This window comes from Accipiter gentilis, chromosome Z (genome assembly GCF_929443795.1).
Source record: "Accipiter gentilis chromosome Z, bAccGen1.1, whole genome shotgun sequence".
Lineage (NCBI taxonomy): Eukaryota > Metazoa > Chordata > Aves > Accipitriformes > Accipitridae > Astur > Astur gentilis.
The window spans coordinates 74,234,381-74,260,426 of record NC_064919.1 but is presented as its reverse complement, the minus strand read 5'-3'; the positions used below and the strand labels follow the sequence as shown (position 1 = coordinate 74,260,426).

Sequence of the window (26,046 nt, the reverse complement as noted above, 5' to 3'; positions counted from 1 at the left end):
TGGTTTAACCAGTATTTTATATACTCTGTGTGCTACAGAGTTTTGCTTAAATATGTACATTGAAATACCATGCAGATTATCTAAAAACTTCCTCTCAAGAGTTGCATGAGGTAAAAATAAAGCAGAATTGGCATTTATGAAAATCAAATTACACAGGAGGATTTGTATATCTACCTTATATATCCTCACATAGTTGGTGCTTTATTCTTTATTTCAGCCATTGGAATTCATCTGTTTCCAATTATGAGGCTTAGGAATTACATGTGTCAATTATGTTAAGTTCTGGTGACTTTTTTTCTCCTGTCTCTGAAACAGCACGAGTTCTCATCCTTTGGCATAGAAGCATGGTATTTTGGAGGAAGAGGGAGCATTGTGGTTGTGTAGGGGTAAAGTTCTGTTGCTCTTCTAAAAATCTCCCCATTAGTCAAAATTTTGAGTCTTTGGAAAAACCACCTCTGGAGACTTGTTCATAATACAAGAGTGCGTTCATCAAGAAATCACTGCTATCTCACATGTGTGTAGTAATTTGTACTGCACTGGCATAGGAGTTTGCTTTTTGTCTTGACATGTGCAAAGGTGTGAAGTCCACTCCAGATATGTGAGGATGGCTTTTCCTAGACTGACTTATCTATTTATAGATATATATGCAGTGCAGAGCTGATTAAGAGAGCACAGCAAATGAGCAGGCCTGGTTGAGAGGAGTTTGAATAATGACTGTGCTGCCCTTGCTGAAAGCTGTGTGTTTACAAAAGGGTTAGTAGAGCTATTTTCGTCATTATAAACTATGTACGTTTATATTAATATTTTTCTGAAGTTTTTCTTGATTAAAATGTTCATTGCTGCAATCAAAAATGCAGTCAGTTGTAAGAGCTTGCATTTGAGAACTTTTTTCAACTGACATTTTTACTGCATAACTTCATTTTTAAGGGGTTCATACAGTTTCAGGTAGATTGTCTTCAGAACTAAAAACTTAAAACAAAAGGAAAGACTTGCTGCAGTGCAGAGAAAATGGGAGACCAAAGCATGCAAAATTGTGCCAGTTCTTTTTCTTCAGGTATTTAAGCAGGTCTTGCTAGTATATTGTCCATGGCTCTGTGGAAGTGAGTGTGGCTTGTGCTTTGTCCCTAGGCCCTATGGAATGGTTTTAATTTTACAATCCATATGCGTTTATGCACATAGACAGGAACAAAACTCTGCTTTCCACAAAGCATGGTTGAAGTGAAATTGATTAATCAAGTGGTTTTTACATTGCAGCTTATGTAAACACGAACTTTTGCTGAAGACTAGGTTTTCAGTTAAGCATTGTGCTTTGATATTCCAATTTCATTTCGAGATTCTGCCCCTGGTCTCGTATATTGACTCCAACACCAGATCCGTTTGTTTTTCTGAAATGATAAGTTTAGAATTTTGTGTTATCCACACCTTCCAAGTTTATCACATATGAAATAGGGGAGGCTTATTCTGTTTGTCAGTGTATGACGGAGAAACTCACCAAGGAAAAGCTAGGGAATCCACCCAATGGTGATGGATCATAAATTAAGAATTTGTAGTTCCTTCACAGTAGTTTGAAATACACATATATGCACATCTATCTGATATGTGTATAAATGCAGTGACTTTAGTAAGCATGTGAAGTTGTTCATGTTGTTCATGTGTGAACAGCATATGTGACATTAAAGTATAGGGTTTTTTCCTCCATTTGGAAATGGAACTGGTTTTGTAAACTTAGTTTACAACTTAACATGATTTCACCAAAGGCTGAAAGTATCTGGTAAACTTACAATTCTGAAACTAACTTCTCCGCTGCTACTGTACACACTTTCAAATAAGATGGTTCAACTTCTCCAGAGGTAGGAACTGAATGGCCACTTAGGAATGTCTGTCCTGGGCTGTGTAAAACCAGCAGTAGCTTGTGGGTCTAAACAACCACTCATAGGTATGTGAAGAGGAGGTTTTGACATCTCATACACTTCTAAAAGCTGTTGTTCTCTTTCCACAAAATTGAGGGTGCCAGGCGTTACAAAATTTTGAAAGGGCCAAATTTAGCCTAGGATCACCAGTTTGGCCTGTTTGCACATAAAATTGATGGTTGTCTGGCTTCAAGAAAAAACACATTTGGATTTTAAACATTAAAGTATACAAAAATTAAAATTTGTATTTCAGAAATGGCTTATTTTTTTAAGAGCTTCCTTGGCTACATTTTGCCATAGTAGGAAGGAGCTAAACATAAAAAGTGTCCTGAACTTGCTTTTTACTGATAGCTTCCAGTCAAGTGGAAGCTGGCAAATGGTGTCCCAGTTTTCAAGAAGGGTAAGAAGGAGGACCCTGGTAATTACAGGCCTGTCAGTCTCAGTTCAGTGCTTGGTAAAAATATGGAGAAGGTTATTCCAGGATTTACTGAAAAACACTTGAGAGACAACGTAGTCGTTGGTCATAGCCAGTACACGGGTTTTGGGGATTTTAGCAAAGCTTTTGATGCTGTCTGTCACAATATCCTTCTGGATAAAATGTCCAGCACAGAGCTAGGCAAGTCCATAATATGTTGGGTGAGCAATTGGCTGATGGGTCAGGCTCAAAGAGTTATGGTAAATGGGGTTACATTAGGCTGGTGGCCAGTCACCAGTGGGGTTTCCCATGGTTCAATTTTAGGGCCAGTGCTCTTTAAAGGGTTTTATAAATGATCTGGACAGAGGAATCAAACGTACATTAAGTAAGTTTGCTGATGATACTAAACTAGGAGGAACTCTGGACTCCCTTGAGGGTTGAGAGGCCTTACAGAGAGATCTGGATAGACTAGAGAGCTGGGCAATCACCAACCATATGAAATTTAGCAAAAGCAAGTTCAGGATTCTCCACCTGGGACAGGGTAATCCTGGTTATACATACAAATTGGGGGACGAAAGGCTGGAGAGAAGTCCTGCAGAAAGAGATCTGGGGGCTTGGGTTGATGGCAAATTGAATATGAGTCAACAGTGTGTCCTGGCAGCCAAAAGGGCCAACCATGTCCCGGGGTGCATCAAGCCCAGCACGGCTGGCTGTTCGAGGGAGGCGATCGTCCCACTCTACACCGCACTGCTGCGGACCCACCTCGAGCCCTGCGTGCCGTTTTGGGCGCCTTAGTGTAAGAAGGACATCAGACCGTTCGAGTGCGCCCAGAGGAGGGCAACCAAGGTGGTGAAAGGCCTCGAGGGCAAGACTCAAGCGCCCGAGGTCACTTGCCTTGCTCGGCTTGGAGAAGAGAAGGCTGAGGGCTGCCCTGATGGCCGCCTGCGCCTTCCTCGCGGGTTGGGGGGTGGTGGGCAGCGGAGGGGGAGGTGCTGATCTCCTCTCTCTGGAGACCAGCAACAGAGCACGAGGACATGGAATGGAGCTGCCTCAGGGGCAGTTCAGGCTGGACATTAGGAAAAGGTTCTTCGCTGGGAGGGTGGTGGGTCCCCGGAACAGGCTCCCCAGGGAAGTGGTCACGGCACCAAGCCTGTCGGAGTTCAAGGAGCGTCTGGACAACGCTCTTGGTGATATGGTTTAGTGTCAGGTGGTCCTGCAGGGAGCAGGGAGCTGGGGTCGATCATCCTGATGGGTCCCTTCCAACTTTAGATATTCTGTGATTCTACGAAGAAAAAAAGAATTAAAAATGTTGCTGATTCCCCAGGTAAAAAGGAGGGGTAAAGCTGGGCATTTACACTCATTTAAAGAATAGCTGAATTATTGAGGAGGCATCCATGAGTTCTAACTAGAAAAAAAAATTAGTTGAGAATCTTCCTACTACTTGATTGACCTGTGTAGGAGGGCTTTCAGATGCAAGTTAAACCTTGATTGCTGTGAAGTATTGTCGTGGTTTAACTCCAGAAAGCAGCTAAGCAGTATGCAGCCACTCACTCACTCGTCCCTGCCCTGCCGCACGCCCTCCCCCCGCCCCTGCCGTGAGATGTGGAGGAGAATCAAAACCAAGTAAAACTTGTGGGTTGAGATAAGAACAGTTTAATAATCGAAATAAAAATATAATAACAACAATTATAATGAAAAGGAAGATAACAAAAAGACAGTGAAATATAACCCAAGAAAGACAAGTGGTGCTGTCTTGCAATTGCTCACCACCTGCTGACTGATGCTCAGCCAGTCCCCAAGCGATGATCCACCCTGGCCAACTTCCCCCAGTTTATATACTGGACATGACGTCACAGGGTATGGAATATCTCTTTGGCCAGTTTGGGTCAGCTGCTCTGGCTGTGTCCCGTCCCAATTTCTTGTGCCCATCTAGCCTTCTTGCTGGCTGGGCATGAGAAGCTGAAAAATCATTGACTTTAGACTAAACACTATTTAGCAACAACTGAAAACATCAGTGTGTTAGCAACATTATTCTCCTACTAAATCCAAAACACAGGATTATACCAGCTGTTAAGAAGAAAATTAACTATTCCAGCTGAAACTAGGACAAGTATCCAAATAGGTGTGGAGCTAGTTGCTTGTTAACTACTCATGAGTGCAGAAGGGAGTGGAGGAGTAAGACATGTCATTTACAACATGTAGGAGCAACGGACTTGAGTCACCAGCTGAAGTTTCTGCAGTTTTCCCAATATCCATCTCCTAGTAGCTCTTAAGTCAGTGATACTGATGCTATTTTTATGTCTTTGTTGTGATTTTGAACTTAGTTCTAGTATTCCTAGCTTTTGAAGAGATTTATGTTGGTTCATAGAACTTTAGATATAAGAAGTGTGGGTCCCTGCCAAGAATATTCTTGTGCTCTGAATGCATTGTAAAGCACCATTTCAGGTTGTCTGGACTCACAGAATAATTTAGGTTGAAGAGGACATCCTGAGGTCATCCGTTTCAAGCCCCTGCTTTGTGCAAGGCCAACTTAGATCAGGTTGCTCAGGTAGAAGCAGGCTGTGTAGTGAACTAAAAGGTGAATTTCTGAACAGACTGAAATTTCAGGGCTTAAGGCAAACAGAAGTCTAGAGCACTATATAGTAACATGTTCAAACTCTAGAGCTACTTGATGTTTTTTATTGGATTGGTCTATGAAACAAGTTACTTCTCTGGTCTTTTTTATTTAAGAGGAAAAACAGAGTGTTAAAATTATTTTTTAATTGTTTATGTCCTGTCTTTACTATTTTTAAGTCTACACATTTTCAACTCCAACAAAACAATAACATTTCCCCCAATGTGGAGAATATAACTGCTATGGGAGCGTAAGTCCCTTAGTTTTCATCTTCAGAAATCATAAAATTTAATACTGCTTTGTCCACTAACCTTTTGCTTTAGACTTTTAACCATACACAAAAGTCAGAAAGGAATATAGGGACTTCTTCAGTAACAGCAATATTGTGATGTGAGCAGACCATGGTGATGAGTATACGAAAAAGTGATGGTCTGCATGGTTATCCAGACAAATACAGGACTGTATCATGACTCTTTGGAGACCTGAGACTAAGAACCTTATTCCTATCTACAAAAGATGCTGTCTTCCTTTCTGAATTTTTGGGAGGACAAGGGAAGTGTCATACACTTCGATGTGTATTCCAGAAAAATATGATAAATACATATATTTGTATTTACTTACACTTTATGTGTTGTAGTTTGGCCTGGTCTTTATAAGCCTTTCATAAGTTTTTATGAGGATTGTACTAAAACATACAAACTTTGTTACTTCATACATTAATACAAAGTAAAACTCACTTAAAATTTTCTGTAGCCCAAAGTGCATAGATAATCTGTACAGCTGAGTCAAACTTTGCGTTGTTTAGAATAGATTCTGTAACTTTAAAAATGAAAATACCTTTAAGACTTAAAATTTGCTCTCTTGTGTTACTTACCTCTGTTAGTTTGCGGTTCATTGTTAATGGAAAAGTGGCTGTTAGTGAGATCTAAGAGGGCAGCAAAACCAGTTAAAACTAACTGTCATGCATATAGGATCCACTGAGGTGTTGCTTCAAAGAGGCTTTAATTGCTTGACTGCTTTAATTTAATTTCAGTTGAGTTTTCACTGGTTTAGTGGAGAGTTCTGCTGAGTGTTAGTTCCGATCTAAGTTATTTATTGGAGTGAAGAACTTGAGATCCAGATGAGCCTTAACTATTTTATAGCCATGACTAATCAGCTTTTTAGAAACCGTCCTGTTTTCCTAGTGATTTACTCTTCCTGCTTTTGCTGTATCATGCAAGACTGCTCTTGAGTCATTTCAGTTCATGCAGGTGACAGTAACTTGAACTGTTGAGATGTTCTTTACCAGAAGTCTTCCCCTTTGATCTTAATGAGATGTACCCCACAGGGAGATTGATTACATCTCACTCTTATCTTTACTCAGAGGGAGATGACATCTCAAGTTTGTTGCCTTGTTTACCCTATTTGGAAATGACATAAAATATACCTCCTTTTACTGTCACAGCTTTCAGAAGTGAATCACATAACATCTGTAATTCATCTAATGTTCTGTATAGAAATAATGATAATGAAATTAGAAGTTGCTGGAATAGTAAATGAAGGAATTCTTGTGTGCAAAATGCTACATAGCCTCAGGAAAATACCAGTGCTCAGTTTTTTTAAATAGCACAGCATTAACATGGACTTTGAATTATTATTATTTCAAAAGCATATTCACTCTTCATAGAGCTGAGTATACTTCATTAAAATCACTGAACCTGGTACTCATTGGATGAAAAGATCATAGGGGGCTGGTTCTCTAACCTACGCTATGGATGGTTTTCTGAAGACTTGGTTAGATACTTCACTGATTTGAACTGGAGAAGTGATAAGCTTTCATGCAAGCATCCATGATTGCCAACCTGATTGCTGAGGCAAAGAAAAACAACCTCTTTCTCCAGTCAGATTTGTATGTGAAGACTTCATCAACAAGAACAAAGCAAATTAGCTGTCAGTGCCAGCGTGAAAGTAATTCAAAACTAACAAGATTTTTTTTCTTAGTGCAGTCTAGTTGCCCAAATGCTCATCACTAATGCAATCAAACATATTCGCTGTTTTAGAGAAATACAAAAGGAAATACTTTAATATTTAAGGAGATACTAAGGGAGAAAGGCTTATAGAAATGTGGGCATGATGGGCATGTTCAGTTTTTGCCTGTACATTGGCCTACAGAAGGGATTTTGTCAAATAGACGGAGTCCATTATAACTACCCTGAGTTAAACTTGAGAGAAAATTCTTCAAGGAAGAAACCATCACAACCACACAGTTTGGAACACCTAAATGAATTATTTTTTAGTAATCTATAAGCCCTGCAACTGTTGTTTTCAGAATACTATATGCCTTTAATTTGAAGACTGTTTTCTTAGTCTGAAGAGGCCTTTTTCTGTATCACTGTTTTGGTAATCTAAACTGTCCTGGAGTGTGTTTGTGGGGTTTTTTTAAATGCTTCAGTGATTTGCCTTCCAACTTATCTTCCACAGAATTTGAATTTATTTAAGATAGTGCTCAGTGCAGTCCATTCTCCTTTCAATAATATCTAAAGCTTTATTTAACATAATTTTCCTTTTATGTAATTTATTCTTGTGCACTGGTTCTTGAAGCTGTTTGTTGGTTTGGTTTGGAGGGTGGGGGTGTTTGTTCCCTCCCCAGCCCCCACCCCAACAGTTATCCTGTCTTCAGAATGTAATCACTGTGTTTAGATTTATTCTATTTTTCTGTATTCTAAGCAGCACTGAATATAAGATGTGTGTGGAATCTTAATCCTCCTTCGTTAGAAGTATGGACTCTTACTGGCATAAGAATTGCAGGCCTATGTATCCTCTACTACAGCTTTCTGCCCAGCAGTTAGCTTAGTTAACCTTTTCTGGTTTTCCACAATTGATCTGTTTTTCACTTCCATATTCCTTCTTAGCTTTCTTTTTTCTACTTGAATGTTCATTCCCATAGTATTTCTTTTCATATCTTTTCTTCTGAGGTTGTAAAATTTCTCCCACCAAGCCTTTTGTTTTACTTATGTTCAGACTATTTGTTTTGATGTGAGGAATATTCTGCTGGGCATTAGCAACTACACTGGAAATTTCCAGTAACTGTTAATGGAAAAGATATATAGTAATGTTACTCTTCTGTTTTTACTCAAGATTTTCTATCATTTACTTTCCTCTTGATATTCTACCTTTCTGTATATGATTTAAATTTATATTATATTTATGTTAATATGTTATACTGTCTTCCAGGATAGCAATTACATTCTGAGCAGATTGCTGGTATCCTGGTCTGTTAGTAAAAATTTTGTATTATATGTAATGTATTTTTTAGCTGGTTTTAATTATGTAAGAACACTTGATTTACAAATAACTATTTCAAGATCTATACATCTAGCAAAACAAATCAGATATAAGAAAACAAATGTATTCTTCTTTAGGTATGTTAAGAGCAAGTGTAGTTTAAATTTTGAGGGTCTTTTGAAAATCTGTGAAGATAAAAATCATTTTAGAAAGGAAAAAATGTCTTGTAAAACTTTTAGGTCCCAGGTGAAACTTACTGGCTTGAATTAAAGCATTCAGAATCTTCAAGGTTAAAGACTGGAGATAGCAAGGTATTTATCTGAATTTTGCATTATGCAATATAGTTCAGTGGGAATTCACAAGGGAGAAAAAGGGTCTAGAGCGGAATATTAGAATCTCTTTCATAATCCGTTCTGAAATCTTCCCCATTGTGTGACTGGATGCTCTTTCTTGTGCTTTGAGTTAACAGCTGCTGTTGATAGTTGATAAATGTCAACATTTATAATGCAGGATTTTTTTTTTTTCTATGTTATATTTTGTCATTCCTTCTGTCTACCAATCTGAGTTTGAAATATGTCTGCTCTAATCTTTGACTTTGATGGAATTTTGGAGTTGGTCATTTTGATAAGCTGATCTGCAAATACTTTGGTGAATTTTTCAGGTTTTAAAAGAAGTAACAATGTAGTTAAAAAAAAAATTGTGCAAAATACCACAGTGTATTTTTTCCATCACTTTGGACAGGCCCCTAGAAGGGAATAGCTGAAATACGTAAGTCATTCATATGCAAATACAATATAACTTTACGTACAGGATCTGCTGGTTCAAGAAATTGAGAAAACATAGTCTTTTCACATTGGCTTGGTTTGTACATTAGTTGTGTCTCCAGCTCTGCTTGTATTCTCAAGGGGTGCTCTTCCTGTAATGCAAAAACTGAAGCAAGGAAGAGATGCATAGGTGATACCCCCTTGTTCATCACTGCATGGTCAAGGGCCTAATTAATTGTATGGACTGAAGAGATTCTTTTCTCCTATTGATAACCTTGAGGAAGGAAGGGACTGGATGGCTGAATGACTCAAGCACATAATTTCTAAATCTGAGTTCTGCTTGGATGAGATGTGTCAATATTAAATTGGTAAGCTTTGTAGTATGTTAATTACTAGTTTATTTCTAGGATGTTTGTTGCTACTCCTAAATTTTTACCCTCTTGAAGAATGCCTTTTTTTATTGTTAGCCTGACCAGTACTTTAATCTGGGAAAACACAAAAGTTACTCAGTCTGGAAAGCTTGTGAGCTTTGCATTTTAATAAAAACAGACTTATTGTGCCATAAGTAAGAGGTTCTGTTGTCAAGTATTCTACTGTGTCTTTACAACTGTGTGTTCATTATAACCTGAAAGGGGTTATATGTAAGTATTGGTGGGTAACTCTGTATCTGAATGCATCTGTTGACCAGTTTCTCAGCAAGAAGTGATTATATGTCATAACTTGCTAGTATTTGCTGCTGCTGCTGCCGTTTTCCTCTTGTGAACATGCTACACAGCTGACTTGAAAGCAGTCATACTAAATCTGGGATGCCATTATAACTGTTATATTCTGTTCCTTGCTTTTATTCTCCTTACCCGCTCTGTCTCTTTCCATGTCTACTCCTCCCTGACCTCCATTAGGGGTTCTGGTTCCTTAGCCCAGTTGATACTCATTCATAGCCAGTTCTTCTCTGTCTCCTTTTCCAATTTAGTTTTCCTCAAATCTTGTATATATTGGCCAGCATCAGGTTTTTTGCTTAGAAATTTAGAACATCTACTCTCCATGCTTTCTCAGACATGCTTATGTGTCATTTCAATTTTGAGTTGGTTGCTGTGTAATTGATTTGGATGGGACAATGGGAGTAGTTCCCATTCATTATTATTAGATTTTAATCTAACCCCCCCCCTCCCCCCCAGTAGTCATTATAATTCAGCTGTAATTACCCAAATGGTGGTAATTTCTCCTATCAAAAAACGGCTACCAATTTTACTTGGAAATAGGGAAAAATATAGTTTCATAGTTTCTTCAACCCATTTGATGCATATCACATAAAAATGAGTTTTAATGGTTTTGTTTGTTTCTTATTCTGGTAAAATGTTTTATCTGTTAATGTTTCTGGTTTTGTTTTTTTTTTTTTACATTTAGGGATTATTTAAGTAATAGAGAAGCTGAAAAGTTGTTATAAATTATTAAGTTGTGTCAATTTTTTTGGCTTTTCCTTCCATAGTTATGATTTTACTTATGTTGGATGTGGCTTTTCTTGTATTCTGGTTTAAATTATTTTAACTCTGTTCAGATTCTGGGAGTAGGTAGCTTATTTAGAAGCTTTTCTGCCAAGCAAGTATGGAAAGTTTCTCTGGATTTCTCCATCTGTTTGTGTGTACAAATTTTTTCAGTGTCTGGCAGGTGATTCAGCCGTCATTGGGTCCCATGTGCTCAACAGAAGAAGACTATAACTTACTTCTGCTGAAAGAGGGCAAAGAGAATACAATAATGAAAGTTTTCTTGCTGACATAGTCTTGTACCAGCATATGCACGAAGTGCATGTTAACAGAACTTTTCAGCTATTTCTTATCTGTCTATTGTCTTTACATACTCTGCTTTAGGTAATTTTTCACCAAATTATGTAAGCATCTTAATTTCATTCCTGTGTAGGTAATGTTGGTTTATGTCATAAAAAAGATGAAAAAAAAATCTTGCTTTAAGATCAGTTACTTTTTTATGAAGAGGCATAATTTAACACTTTCAAAAATGTGTTTTCTATCACTGATGACCTGGAATTCTGTGCTCTGCCAATAAATTCCATTGCAGTGGTATTTATATGATGATTTTAAAGTATGTTATAGCTTTCCAAGGTAGCCTTTTGGGCAACCTTATATTACAAAAGGTAAACACTACAATATATTACAAAGATAAGCATTGTAATATAATTACTAGATGTACGACATTAAGCCTGATCTGTACTTTTAGCAGTAATGTATTCTGTTGCATTTTTGTATTTTAAGTGTGATAAGAATAGACATAATTATTAAGAATAGACTTAATATATTTATACTACATTAAATGCCAGTAGCATGCAATATTGTGCAAGACAGTATTGCAAACCAGTAGAAACAGAGGAGATGGGGCAGGCAGAGAAGCTTAGTGGAATTCAACAGGTCAGGACTCTAATGTTTGAATTGGTTTACTCCTTGAATTCCAGCAGATTGTAGTAAAATAGGATTAGAATAGTCAGTGGCTTGCTGAATCAGGACTTAGAGAAATTTTCTATGCTTGCAGGCTGGGAAATTCAGCTACATAAATACCTTTAATAATCTGTGTAATATAGCAGCATTGTCAATAATTATTTTTATTAGAAATTTTGACTTAGTGATAACACCATAAGAACATTAGAAAAAGGGGGAAAAGAGAAAAACTGTTTGTGGGGGGAAAACCCCAATACACCCCCCTGCGCCCCCCCCCCCCCCCCCGCCCCCCCCCCGAACTCCAGTAATTAAATTAGTTGTTTATTATGGGTCATTTAATTTCTCGGTGGTCAGGAAAATATCCACATTACCTTTCCAAAAGAGCATTCCCATCCTTTTCTAAGTTGCTTTGAATTGCTCTTGGCAAATACAAGAACTTTACAAAATCTGTTTTGCAGATGTGGAATCCACCATTTTAAAAAGTTAAATTTAAACTTGTGTATGTGGAGCCTTTTTCATGGAAGTTTTCTGTGAAAGGAAATTTATGACAGATAAATTAAAAATATTTATGTGGCTGTGTGTATCATTCAGTATATTAAAATTTGATGTGATGACAGAATGACATTATATGTTGGAGAGATAGTTTAAAAAAATCCCTATATGACTTTTTACTAAAGAACAAAGTTTCATTAAACATAGTTTGTTTTCAGATGGAAAAAAGCCTCATTCAGGAAATGTTTTCCTTTTGTTTTCAGTGGAGTTCAAAAATATCTCGGTTATACCTATCAACACATAAACATCAGTATAATACTTCTGATAAATGCTGCAACATAGAGTGTGAAATAATGCTATTCTTTCATCCCACACTTAGGCCTAGAGAGATACTCTCAGTAAGAGGGTTTTTTGACCGAAACAAGTCTCCTGGACCTGATCTGATTGATGCAGGAGTAAAATTTTTTGTTTGTTTCAACACAAACAACATTAGATTGGACCCAGAGTAGTACAGGAAGTGAAAATGGGACCTCTGTAATAATCTCAGTTATTTTCTTGTTATGTGTGAGGAGGAAGAAGAATCATTAAATGGTACAAAATATTCTGTAAAACAACAGAGGCATGATTAGAAGTTATGCTCTGAATTGATTGTGATAAGGTATGATGACTGAGGGTCAGCAGCAGAAATGTAGAGAAAATACAGAAGCAGCCTTAGTTAGCATTTGTTTGCCATATTGCCAATTTAAAGACATCTTCCGTGAAGGTAAATTGTTTGGCTTTCTGTGCTTCCTTTCTTGTTTATCCCTTTTCCTTCTGGCTAGAGTAGGAGGAGTTAAATATTAAGAAGTATTAGGTGTTGTGAGGGAAAGGGACTGGAAAAAGGCTTCAAGTGAGTTTCAAGTGTGAACAGTAGATGGGGGAAATCATCAAAGTGCCTGCTGAAAGAAGAGATGGGATGCTGAGGTAGTTATTGACAGAGCGTGGAGGCTAAAAGGGGAATGTCAGAACAAATTAGGCTATGTCATACTCGGACTGTGTGATGAGGGCCCTTAGAATGGGGTAGTGAAAGTATCTCCTGGAGGTACTTCAGTGATCCCTATGTTTTTAGTCCATCACTGGTCTGAAGGAAAACATAAAACATATAGTTTATAGATGACTCCTAATGTTTTGGTTGGTGGTGATTCAGTCAGAAATGGTGGGCCAATTGATTCATGTGGTAAGCTGAAATTTTGTCTACAGTATTATGAGATATGTTTGCAATATGATGTCCATTTTTTTAATAAAGATTGGAAATGTTTCCATGAAGAATGAAAATACTTAAAAGATCTGAAGTGAAAGAAGAGATTAAAGAGCTCAGTCGTAGCTCAAGAGTTAAGGGCACTCTGGAAATGGTTGATCAATTTGTAAGTAATACATAGGTGATTTCTTATATAATATTTCTTTTATGTTAGTCAAAAAGTTTTACAGTTAGATCCAATAGCAGCAAGGCACCAGTATCACACATTCAGTGTGGAGGTATCAAGAAAACATTGGGAGGATGTTAAAACATACCATAGGCTCTGCAGGCATTTTTAACAGGGCATGTAACTCATATGTGAGGGAGTGTGGCCAACTGTCTGCAGCAGAAGCAGCAGCTCAGGAAACTTGGATTTTTTGTCTGATCTGCTGATACTACAGTTGATTTAGTGCTCACATTTTTTTAATCTGTGTTATAAGAGAGAGAACTATACAAGTGTTACTTCTTCCTTTACAGTTGAAAGGTAAAATGAGTAAGAAGGTTTGAATATGCGCTATAGCATTGTGAATGAGTTGAGGTTTTGACAGGACATTGGGCCCTAAAAAGGGGAGACTGAAGGATTTTTAAAAGTCTTTCTGTGCCAGCAGAAATGAAGAATTAGGATGGTGAAGGATTCTGATTGGTTTCGGAATTGCAGCTGAGATGCTTGTGAGGCATCTTCGATAAAAAGGCAAACGGAGGGGGGCAGGCTTTAAACTTCCCTGCACATAACCATGTCACCAGGTACACCATCTGAGAAGTGGGTCTGCCAAGGCAGTCCTGGGAAACTTGCGCTGTAGCTTTCTAGCAGGGAATGGCCATCACAAGAGGAGGAAGAGACCTGGAGGTACAGGATGTTCAAATGGGACTCTGGAAGGACTGAATATTATGAGGGAAGGGAGCTGGAAAAAGACTCAAGTTTTGAGTAAATATCAGAATGGGAGAAATTGTCAATGGGCCTGTTGAAAGGTAGGAGACTGAGATGGTTATTGGCAACACATGGCGTGGAAAAGGGGAATCTCAGAATCACTTAATGGTTGAGGATGGAAGTGACCTCTGAAGATCCTCTAATCCAACCATCCTGTTCAAAGAAGGGTCACCTAGGCACTTAGCATATGGCTGTGTGCAGACCAGACAGGTTTTGAATAACTCCCAGAAAGGCGATGCCATAACCTTGCTGGGCAACCTGTTCCATATAGCAGTGTGGATTTATTTAAGTGACCCAGTGAAAAAAAAAGAAAGAAAAAAACCCCAAAACCCAAACCAACCATCAGAACGCTTGCATGTCTTATGCTAGAGTTCCAAATAGAGCAATGAAGTGATGCCTTACAGATATGAGATTTGAAGACTTTTAAAAATGAGACTAATCTTGACTTTATTATGGACAACTGGAGATTCTTTTTATGTCAGTTACTGATTTCTCATTACTGTCATTAAATGTGCACTTAAATATAACTTCTATGACCTATTTCCAGCTCATTTTCTTGTCTGTTTTATCCTAGAATTATATATATGTCAGGTCTGTAGTCTGTCTGGTCTTTCCGATCTGATGGAAGTTCCTAATGTTATGCCACAGTGTCTTGTCTTGTTCTGGAGAGATGGCAGCCTTTGTTAAAGTGATATTTGCTTTGCTAGAGACCAGAGAATTACGTGCAGTTGGATCATAGGAAATGTTTGTATAGTCTAAACAAATGAGGTTGTCTTGAGAACTTAGTGATTTTTTTTCTTTCTAAATTAATGATCTTCCTTCCTTTGCCAAATCCTGAAACTCTTCTCTGCATTAGATGCCAGAAGAGTTTTGAATTTTTTATCTGGAAGGAACTCAACATATTAAATGGACAGAAAACATTTGTATAAGACAGTTAAAAGAGTCCACCTGTATCTCAGTGGTTTAGTTCTCTCATTTGGATGTTTTTGTGTATCTAAGAAACATTGAAGATCCAGGCAGATATTCTTTTTCCACTAAAATGAAAAAGGATGTATTTATTTTGCTAATAATGTGGGAAAAACTCAACTTGAAAAAACAATGTTACCATAAATGAGTCTTTGTAATGTTTTAACAACAGAATTCTAAGACCTTCAAGATTAGTGGAAGAGAACTACAATAATATTACAATTAATTGTTTAAAAATGCCTTTTTAAAATAAAGAAAAATCTGAAGAATAACCAGCCAGTTAAAAGCAGGTTTATCAGTTGTTGTTATGTCAGAACAATTAAGACAATCTGTTTAGTTAATGAATTTGTATAAACATTCATGCCTGTTTCCTGAAGTCTTCATTCTTGTTAAGGACTGAATACTTTCATCTTCCTGATTTCCAGTGACAGTGGAGACTATGTAGTACCTGCATAGTAACTTTTGGTCATTTGTCCACTTGTAAATAATTTTTATGTATTTACACAAGAGTTTGGGAAGAACTGATTTTGTTTGTTTGTTTGTTTTTTTAACTTCACATGCATGTTAGTGAATATGATGTTTCCTACCTGAAAAGTTGTCATGTTAGTTTCATGACTGCCATACCATATCTTAAATGCTATTTTGCCATTACAACTTTATTTGAATAATATTATATGCCATTTATGCTGAAAAAGGTGTTTGATTATGTCATAAGAAGAATTATTTCATATGTATTAACTTTATCTAAAACAACTCTTTATTTAAACCTTTTTCCAGAACTGTGAGGACGTGGGATGTTAACAATGAAAAAAAGCACAAAAGCGTATTTAAACCACGATCAGTTCAAGGTAAACGGGTGATTCCTACAACCTGCACGTACAGCAGAGATGGTAAACTTATTGCAGCTGGCTGCCAGGATGGCTCCATCCAGATCTGGGATAGGAATATGAGTGTAAGTAAAGTATTTGATTACAATATATGCTACTAATATATCAAGTGCTGAATGTTGAACCTGATAAAGTAAATTTTGGTAGATTTATACGTATATTTTACACCACCACCCCCAACCAAAAAAAAACCCCTAATTAAATCATAGGCAAAATTTAATATTTCTTCTGTATCTCTACAACTGATCATTCAGTGTGCTGCTATTCAATTCAGAACACTGAGGAAACTCTTGGCAGTCTGTTTTAAAAAAAAAAAGAAAAAAGAAAAGTTGGACACGTACATGTATTTAGAATATTACTCATTTAAGATATGATGCTTGTGGAAAAAGCTGTAATTTCTTGTTGGTTCTTAAGTAATTAAAAATGTATACTTCCATATTTTGTTTCAGCTATGGAATACATTAAGCAGTAACTCATAAAACTTCATACCGAAATCAGTTATTCATCTAGATAATAGGCAGAGAAGAGTATCCAAGTGGGTGAGGATAAGGGTAATGCTGCACATTAAATGCCAAATGTTGTTACATTGTCTTATGTGTAAAAATTAACACTGAGGCAAATTTGACCAATTTATGTAAATACAGTGTGGTCAGAAGGAGTCAGAATGGGAACTCTTTCAAATTTTTTAACATTATGAAATATACTCTGTAAATCTTCTGTTCATATTGAACTTAAAATTGAATTTCCAGTAGTTACAAATCTAACTAATCCTGCAGTTCTATCTAATCCTGCACTTGGGTCACAACAACCCCATGCAGAGCTCCAGGCTTGGGGAAGAGTGGCTGGAAAGCTGCCCGGCAGAAAAAGACCTGGGGGTGCTGGTCAACAGCCGGCTGAATATGAGCCAGCAGTGTGCCCAGGTGGCCAAGAAGGCCAACGGCATCCTGGCCTGTATCAGAAATAGTGTGGCCAGCAGGAGCAGGGAGGTGGTTGTTCCCCTGTACCGGGCACTGGTGAGGCCGCACCTCGAGTCCTGTGTTCAGTTTTGGGCCCCTCACTACGGGAAAGACATGGAGGTGCTGGAGCGTGTCCAGAGAAGGGCAACCAAGCTGGTGAGGGGCCTGGAGCACAAGTCTTGTGAGGAGCGGCTGAGGGAGCTGGGGCTGTTTAGCCTGGAAAACGGGAGGCTGAGGGGAGACCTGATCGCTCTCTACAACTGCCTGTAAGGACGTTGTAGTGAGGCGGGTGCTGGTCTCTTCTGTCAGGTGGCTGGAGATAGGACGAGAGGAAATGGCCTAAAGTTGCACCAGGGGAGGTTTAGATTGGATATTATGAAAAATTTCTTCACCGAAAGGGTTATCAAGCACTGGACCAGGCTGCCCAGGGAAGTGGTTGAGTCACCATCCCTGGAGGCGTTCAAAAAGCGCGTAAACAAGGTACTCCAGAACATGGTTTAGTGGGCATGGATGATGGTTGGACTCGATGATCTTGAAGGTCTTTTCCAACCTAAATGATTCTATGATTCTATAACCGACAAGGAATATGTACAATTCTTGCTACTACTTTATAATTCAAAGGTTAGAGCAATCAGTGCTTCTTGTTGCTTTGTGTAGTATAGTTTACAAACCAGTCCAGTTCCAAGAGTTTAATTTTGCAATGTCGAGTGCAAATTCACCAGAAAAAGCTTTACTGCTTTTAAAATTAATCATCCTAATAATCATCCATATCTCCTTTATGCCCATCTTACCCAAAGAATTGATGCCCAGTCCCTTTCACTTCAGCGGGATAAGTACTTATGGTATGCATAGGAGGAGAAAATGAGATTGGGGTCAATTTTTTTGGAAGCCAAAGTAAGATTACAGAGGAAGTGAGGAGAGAGGGCAGGATCCTTTGAATCACAATGACATCATGAATCTTTGAAAGCTGTACAACTCCAATAGGATGGCTTTAGGGAAATAATACTGAACCAATACAAGTTACTTTAGTCTATTCATCTTTCAAAACATTTGATTTTAAAAATGAAAACAGGCAATTTAGGGAACTTTTCACAAAGTTTGAATTAAACTTGATTGCTGGAGGCAAGAGGAAACGTATAGATGTAAAAGGAGAAGAAAGCCTGTTGATCATAATCAAAGTACAGCCTGTATTTTGGGATTGTCATCTATTTTTATTTCTGTTTTTATTTCCACTATAAACCCAGTAAAGCTTCCTAATGGCATGAAGCTTGAGAATTCATCCTAAGTGTAAACTTGTTCTAACAGAATAATAAATTTTTCAGAGACTGGCTTTCATCACCTGTGTATGTTGTTTAATTTAACATATACAGTATTGAAATATTAAGCTTTCTGGTGTAGTTTTAACAATAGTGCACTTGGTAGTCTGCTTTTTCATGTGCTTTTCCTTTTGAACTTTTGTGTGCCTATAAGATGACATATTGCAATGCTGATTGAGTGCAGTTTAAGGTGATTATGAATAATTTAAAGATATATCCTGTGCATCATGTGCAATTTCCAACTGGTGACCCCTGTATAACAATGGGGTTATACTATACAAGACTAAAGTGATTTTCTAGTGGAAATGAAGTTGGTAGTGTCCTTGGGTTTGTATTTTCAAAGCCTAAAGAATTTTTGTCTTTGCTTTTGTTGGTGTCATTAAGAAACGTGCAAGATTTTTGTGTAAAGAAGCAGTGTGAATTGGTTTTTTAGTGACATTTTTATCTAAAGCTCCTGGTACCCTCTAGAAATCTCCGTGTATAGTTAAAATCAGGCATTTCAAAAGGCATCTTGATGAAATAATTAAGAAAAGAAAAAACTTTCATCTTACATTTGGGAGGTGAGGGAGGGATAATGAAAAAAAAAATTAAAAAGGAGCATGTGTTCAAAGTAGGATTTAGAAAGAGGAGGAAGGGACTGATGCCTGCACTGGGATGATGAAAACACTTACTGGCCTGACAGGATGCAGAGAGGCTTGCAAAGATGAACAAGAAAATGTTAAGTCATGACAAAGTGAACATGCAAACATGCAGTTTTGGGGGTATGAACTATAGAGAGACAGGAATATAGGTAAAGCTGTGGAGAATCAAGACGTGAGGGTTAAGCTTCTTGAAGAAATATATAGTAGAAATACTAAGTTCTGATTTTTGAAGAAGAATCTTTTTAATTCCTCTACAGCAGGTATCACTTGACTTTGTTGAAACAAGTGTAGAGCTGTATACACAGATTTTGCTGTACTACAGTACAGCTCTGTTTCAAGTCAAAATTAAGACAGCATTTGTGTTTGAGAAGGCTCTATTGAATCTGTAACAAAAATCACTAGTGTTTGAAAGCAGAAAATAGTTGCTATAGTTCCTTGTACTTGATCAGTTAAGAATGATTCTGGCATCATTGTTTTAGATACAGATTTGGCACATACACAGCAGGAAGGACAGATTCAGGAAGGTGTTTAAAGTTAACTGTAACTTAGTTGACTGTAGTGCCATGCCAGAGCTGATCTGATAAAGGCCTGTTTTGACTGTCTGAATTCATTTTTGCATTTAAGCAAAAATATAAATGACATTTCAACCCTGCTGTTGAATGCCCATACCACTATTCCTGCATATGAGAGTAACAGCACAAACTAAATCCAGGAGGGTGTTCCTAAGAGGTATTATGGCTTACACTATGTACTATCCATAGTGCCTGTTATCCAGCTGTCTGTGAAGGTTTTTAGACACATTTATTTTTGACAGGAGTAAAAACTCCTGTCAAACACAGAGCCCACTTCAGAGAGATGGAAGTTTCTCTTTGCTTCAGTGAAAATGTAAAGCCCCTGCTTTCCCATAGGAGAAGGGTCATGAAAACAGCAGTACCAAGGGCAGAAGTGGATACCCTGATAGGAAGGAGGGTCTGATAATGCCCCTTCCTAGAGTAAAAGGGGCACTCATTAGAGGCAGGCGCACTGCTGCAGTGCTGGTAGGAAGCCACTCTTCCTCTGGGTGTTCACAAAGACCATATCACTTTACGAGGTGGCAGCAGCTCCCTGATGAAGCTCCCAGAAATCGTCTTTGCCACTGTAGCCATAGTTTCTGACTGCTGGTTATAGGTTTATTATCCTCTGCTCCACATGTGACTTGCTAACTTTACACCTGACTACGTGAATCCTACTGATGTGTCTATCAACGGGCAAACAAGTTAAAAATCAAACTTGTGTGTTGGTGTCCCCATCACCACTGTGGCAGCACTTGCCTTTGCTGCTCAGTAGTGTAGAACTTGGTGCAGAATGGTGTGATTAAATAATTCTTTGAATATATTTTTTTTATTTATAGAAACAAGATCTTTTCTATCCCATGTTTTATCATCCCTGCTGAAGTCAAAGTACCTGTTTGTTGTAAGTCAGCTTCATGAGTTAGTTGTTTTTCCCAAGCCACTTAGAGCTGCCTCAGTATCTACTTTTTTTCATTAAGTTGTTGTGCCTAGGAAGTGATTTTGATTGTGATCAATTTCCTTCTTTAGTTCTGACTGGTAATGCATACCTTAAGTGTTTCATTCAGTTTTCTGCTTCCACGTTTTTTTTTGGTGAAATTCCAAATCACCCAGCTGTATGTAGTGAGAGTAAAAACACTTTTGGAACTTCTGGAGGAAGACTTTTTTGGTCTTCCTGACACTGACATTGGTAACTTGCTAATGCTGAAGTTAGCCAAACGCATTCTGGCTCTGCCTTGCCTTTCTCCAAACTTCCTCAGCATGATTATGATCCATTATAATCACCTGCCTCAGAGGATTTTTTTCATTTTGTCATAAATCTGTGTTATTTTCTCATGTATGTTATTTTGTCAGTCCATGGTTTTTCTTTAAGGTTCATGTACATGTGCATTTACAGTGCACATTAGCAGAATGATCTGTCAGCGTCTTTGAAATATTATGAACACTGTCAACTTGGCTTAAAATAACAGCTTCAAAGGGACGTAAAAAATAACTTCCTTCAAACTTCCAATGAACAGTGGAAACAATAGTGTGAAATAGTCAATCATAACATAATACATTAGAACCCTCTCAATTTAAATGTTCTGAGATGTGGAGAAGGGTCTGGCAAATGTGGAGAGTTGGAGAGTGTTAGTGGTCAAAATAAGTAAGATAGGACCTTGAAGATTACTGATTCACAGGGCAGTGAAGTAAAACTGCTAGATTTACCTGCAGTTCAAATAGGTTCAACTTCCTTATCTTGCCTGTGCTTGCCCATTCAGAGCTTTTTGCAAGACCAGTGGTAATACATATTGCTGAACACGCTGATCTGCAGATCCAGTCCTTAGTATCAAGAATGAAGTGTGTCTTTCAATCAGTAAACCTCTGTGTGCCCAGTTTTCCTCTGTAGAAGTGGGAGTATCTCATTCACAGAGATACGGAAACACTGAAGTCATTTAGGTAAAGGCTTATTAGTATACTTGGTGGGGACGTTAAAAATGTATTGTGAGTTAAAGTTGATAAAAATCTCTTCAATAAACAAAAAAGCTCCCCTCATTTTCCACACTGAATAGGAAAGGATTGAGGTGTTTTTCATTGATTACAAATAGGATTTATTAACGTGAAAAAGTTTAACTTCTTAGTTGGCCTTTCTTAGTCTTTGAAACCACCTGATGAGGCTACCTTTTATGTGAATTTTCCCTCCAGCTTTTCCTGGGTGCATTCAGCCCAGGACTGCGTAAACAACTTCTCTGAATATGGCAGCCTGAGTCATGTTTAGCAGTTTCACACATCACATATTTTATGGTATATCATTGCAGCTGTGATAGGAAAATATTGATAAGGATGTTGGGGAGGCAGAGTTTGTAAGAAGTGGTGATGTCTTTTAAATGTCTTTAAGAAAACAGCTTGTACACCCAAAATCTTGTTTGTTTTTTTCTAGCTGTATTAAATTGGGTCTGTTTAGAAATCTTGAGTAATTTTTATAAGCTTTTAGCTATCTAATGGCTGCATTGTAAGTAATAAAGAGCGAGCTTTGACACATATATCTGTAATAGGTTTATCTTTTTATGCAGTGTAAATCTGAACAGGAAAGATGCGATGTTTAATGATTTTCATCATAATTTAATTCTCATTAAACACAAATTGATTCAGTGCTCAGGGAGATTTTTATAGCTAGTGATTAACTTCTATTTTTTTACTTTCTTGTTTCATAAAAGACCTAAGTGGCATGTTTAACTCCATTCTTCAGCTATTTCATGCTCAAAAGTGAGCATCTACTACAGTGCTGAACTACTGCTTTGCTAGTGTTTTCTTTTTTCCTGGTTTTAAAACCTTACTTTGATTTTAAATTGCTAGAATAATTAATGTATTTTGATCAGTTTGAAATTACTTAGCTAAAGCTCAAAGTGATTTTGTAGAACTTAAAATGCACAATTAATAATGAAATCCAACACTATACTAATATACTGCCCACATGAATATCCCCAAAAGTGGTGTGATCAAGTGGTAATCCCAATAACCTGTTTTCCACATGCCCTTAAGCCACCCTATCCTCAAAATATAAGGGGAAGAAAAGTGGGATGTTGCAGTATGCACTGAAGTTAAGCAGATCTAAGCTCTGTACATTTTAATTACAAATACTCACGTTAAAAGTATTTTCCAAATAATTGCATGATTTATAGATGTAAGATAAATACATTTCTATATTTAGTGCTTGTTTGCTTTGAAAGGGTTTTTGTAAGCTTTAGTTTTGTGGTATGCAGTATAAAGTTTTAAGGTAGAGTTTTCAGAGATGAAAAGTTTTACAAGTATTGACCTATTTTTAAGAAATACTGTACAACTAAGGACACAGATTTAGATAATGCAAAAAGATCATGTAAGATACTTCCCCCCGCTCCCCTCCCCTCCCCTGCCCTTGTAAATACTGTGACCCTTTTGTTTTGGAATGGGAATCCAAGCCCAGATCTTATTTGGAAATTTTTTGGTAAACTTTATTTTGCTGTTCTTGATGGATTTTACAGCTGATGCTGCCAAGATAGAGTAATGAAAACTAGTAGTAAGATCTGAGACTTGTTGTAAATATTTTCTTCATTAATTGGAAGGTCCTTTGAGGGGATTTATACCCATGCTTTGGGAAGACAAGATTATTGGATCTTTGCACAGTTACAGGATGTTTTTTGCATATGCTGACAAGCAAAAGTCATAGCTCTCAAGAATAAATTCTTGAAATGTATGTCTTATGTCTGTCTACTAGAAAGCTTTACTAGTGTGCATATGCCTTTGTAGATACAGTTTCTACCAGGCAATGATCATAGTGTGTCTCCGGCATCTGGTCTATCACAGCATGCCAGGATTATGCTCTTTTCACACCAGCTAGATTTTATTCATTCTTTTGGCCATGGAATATTCACTTGTCTATTTGGATATTTTGTTTTGGTTTTGCTTATATAGAATTTGGGGGTTATATTGGTATCTTCACAGCATTAAAATTATTCCAGTGAAATGTCAAAATTTAATAGAAACAACTTACAATGACTATTCTTAAATTTGCTGAATATCATTACTACAGCTAAACAGCAGGCAAAACTTCCAATTTCTCCCAAGTATGTAACATGCTTCCTGCTTTGAAGAGGGCAGTCTGCCTACATCTGGAAATTTCTTGTATAAATACAAGATGAAGGATATCCAAATATACTGTATTCCCTTTTCAAACTTAAGGTAAGTTTTCCATATCCATAATATCCCACCCTTTCGTTCCATATGTGTATGTGCCAGACCTCTGCTCCAGAAACTGGAAATCACACACAAGCTTGCCAGCAGCAAATATTAACAGATTCATATATTATTCCTTTTTGTATACGTCTAGTTTAGTGAGTACATCACTATCTATAGCCTGAAGCTAGCTGCAGTAAAGAATCTGACAATCATATGCTAAGATAAAATGTGCCCTGCTATATTTCTAAGTGCATTTCTCTCTTATGTAATAAACAGTTTATAGTTAAGAACTATCTAAATGTTTGCACTGTCTAATATAGTGATGAAAGGCAATTCTAAATCTCGGAGTCTGTCACACCCCAATGAAAATAGCATAAAGGATTTTACTTTGGTTTCTTGTATGGTTAAAGGAAAAAAGCTTATCCCACAAGGATTGTATCTCTTTCTTTGATTTACTATTTAGAAAAATAACAGTAGAGCTTACAGAAATATTTTAAAATGACAATTTGAGAAGAAAACAGTAGGCATTATAGCAACATAATTGGCTTTATTAATATTGTAGTGTTATTAATATTAATGTAACATGAATAATGTTACAGAAATAGATAAAATAATGAAAAATAATGAAACAGCCTTCTTGAGCTAGCTCTGTTACTTTGGAGATTTTCCTTTTATGCAGAGGCAAAAAGTTGAAAGTACAGATGCTACGTTTTTTTCTAAGAAGAAGTGAGGTCCAGAGTGGTCTGGCTTATCAGAAAAATGGCTTTGGTCTAGAGCCTGATAGGATTTGTAAATTACAGAAAGAATTTTGTGCTTGATGTGTGTATTAGGAAGCTAGTTTTGTGTCCAAATGTTTCTCATTGTGGTTCATAGTATGTCACTATTTCTTGAAGCCAGTGAGGAGATGAACAGCAGGTTTATACTGTGAATTTCATAAAAGCAATGAAAAGTATATTTCTGTACAACTCTTGGTCATTAAGTTTGTTTTATTAGACAAGCCTAAAACTCCTATTTTTTAAAATACTTGGGAAAGGAAAGCTGGTACAGCTCGATCAAGTGGATTTATGTAAGAACAAAGAAGGTAGAAGTAATGACTTCTGATCTGTGGAAAATTATGAGTGAATATTAGGTACTTTCTGTCTGCATATGCATATGCTCTATCTCTTGGGTTAATTTATGGGCCCTTCGCCCCCTTCCATCTTCATATTTGGATATATCTCTTGCAGGCTTCATTTTCTCATCACTTCATAACTTTTAGAAAGCTTCCTATTTTGGGATATTCATAAAGAACAATGTGAAGTCAATTTTAGAAAATAGTGTACTAGGAGCTAGCTGGGTTGGGCTTTTAGGTTTGGGTTTTCTTAATAGAAAGTTTTGAAATATATATTTCCCTCCTCAATTGTTCTCATTACTATATAGAGTGAACTTTTCTTTTACCTCTTATTTTTTCCTGGTCTCATTTTAAATATTACCAAATTTCTAACTTTTCCAGAGGTCTCATGTAGAAGATTGGTAACAAATTCTTCTCATTTAAGAGTTGTGGGATATTAATGTATTCCTGTGTCACTGACCACTATCAGAAAGTGGATACTGGCCTAGGAAACCAATAGTTTAACGTTGTATGGTGCTTGTGTGTAACCTTTTCATAAGTGTTTAATTTAGAAAAAATAAACTTACCAAAGAGAAACAGACAGAAAAGTATTTTAAATTTTTTTTAGTTCAATTGAATAAGAATGGTTTATTTTGAAATATTCTCAGTTTTATGACATTAAGAAATATATTCATATTTTTAATACAAAAATATTCCCCATGAATCAGTTAAAAATTGACAAGCTAAAAAAAAATAAGATAAATTATAATGAAGCATAGCTTTTGTATGTAACATTAGGTGACATACACTTGACTCAGAGGAAGTCTGATAAAAACCCCAACTATTTCTACATAGAGAAAGATTGTTTCATGGCTGCATCCATGAGAAGATACACTTCTGTGAGGATACAATTTTAAATGTGCTTAAATAGTTGGCCGTAGTACAGTACTGACTGCGCTCCATTTCTAAAGAACATCTCATAAGAGTTTAACTTTAATTTTAAAAAGTTTGCATGGCATTTGTAGAAAATTCATAGTAAGATTATAAATCAAAGAATTTATTTTTGTGTCCATGATTATCAATGAGAAGATAAACTACAGAACTACACTATCTCTTGGCAGCAGGTACAGAAATAAACCAATCATATGAAATGAAAAGTATTTGTAATAATAATATATTTTTTGTAAGATAGCCTTCAGTAAGCAAGTTTCTTTCAAAGCTAGGTATAAATCTCATAATTAAAACCTACTTGAATATATGTGAGGCTTTCTTTACAAATAAGTAAAACTTCTTCCAGTGCAAAATGTTTTAAAAGAAAGGGTTTTTTTCGTGATCTCCCTG

General features: G+C 37.0%; 1 protein-coding gene across 2 annotated transcripts in view; it reads left to right on the top strand.

Annotated features, from left to right (window-relative positions):
• Positions 1-26,046, top strand: part of WDR70 (WD repeat domain 70) — a 141,129-nt gene that overhangs the window by 64,720 nt on the left and 50,363 nt on the right. For both annotated transcript variants that reach the window (XR_007505003.1, XM_049794329.1), the window contains exon 10: positions 15,851-16,025. Coding sequence is in view for 1 of the 2 variants with exons in the window: in XM_049794329.1 (XP_049650286.1) it covers positions 15,851-16,025 (175 nt within the window). In the remaining variant the exon portion in view is untranslated. The remainder of the gene's footprint in view (positions 1-15,850; positions 16,026-26,046) is intronic.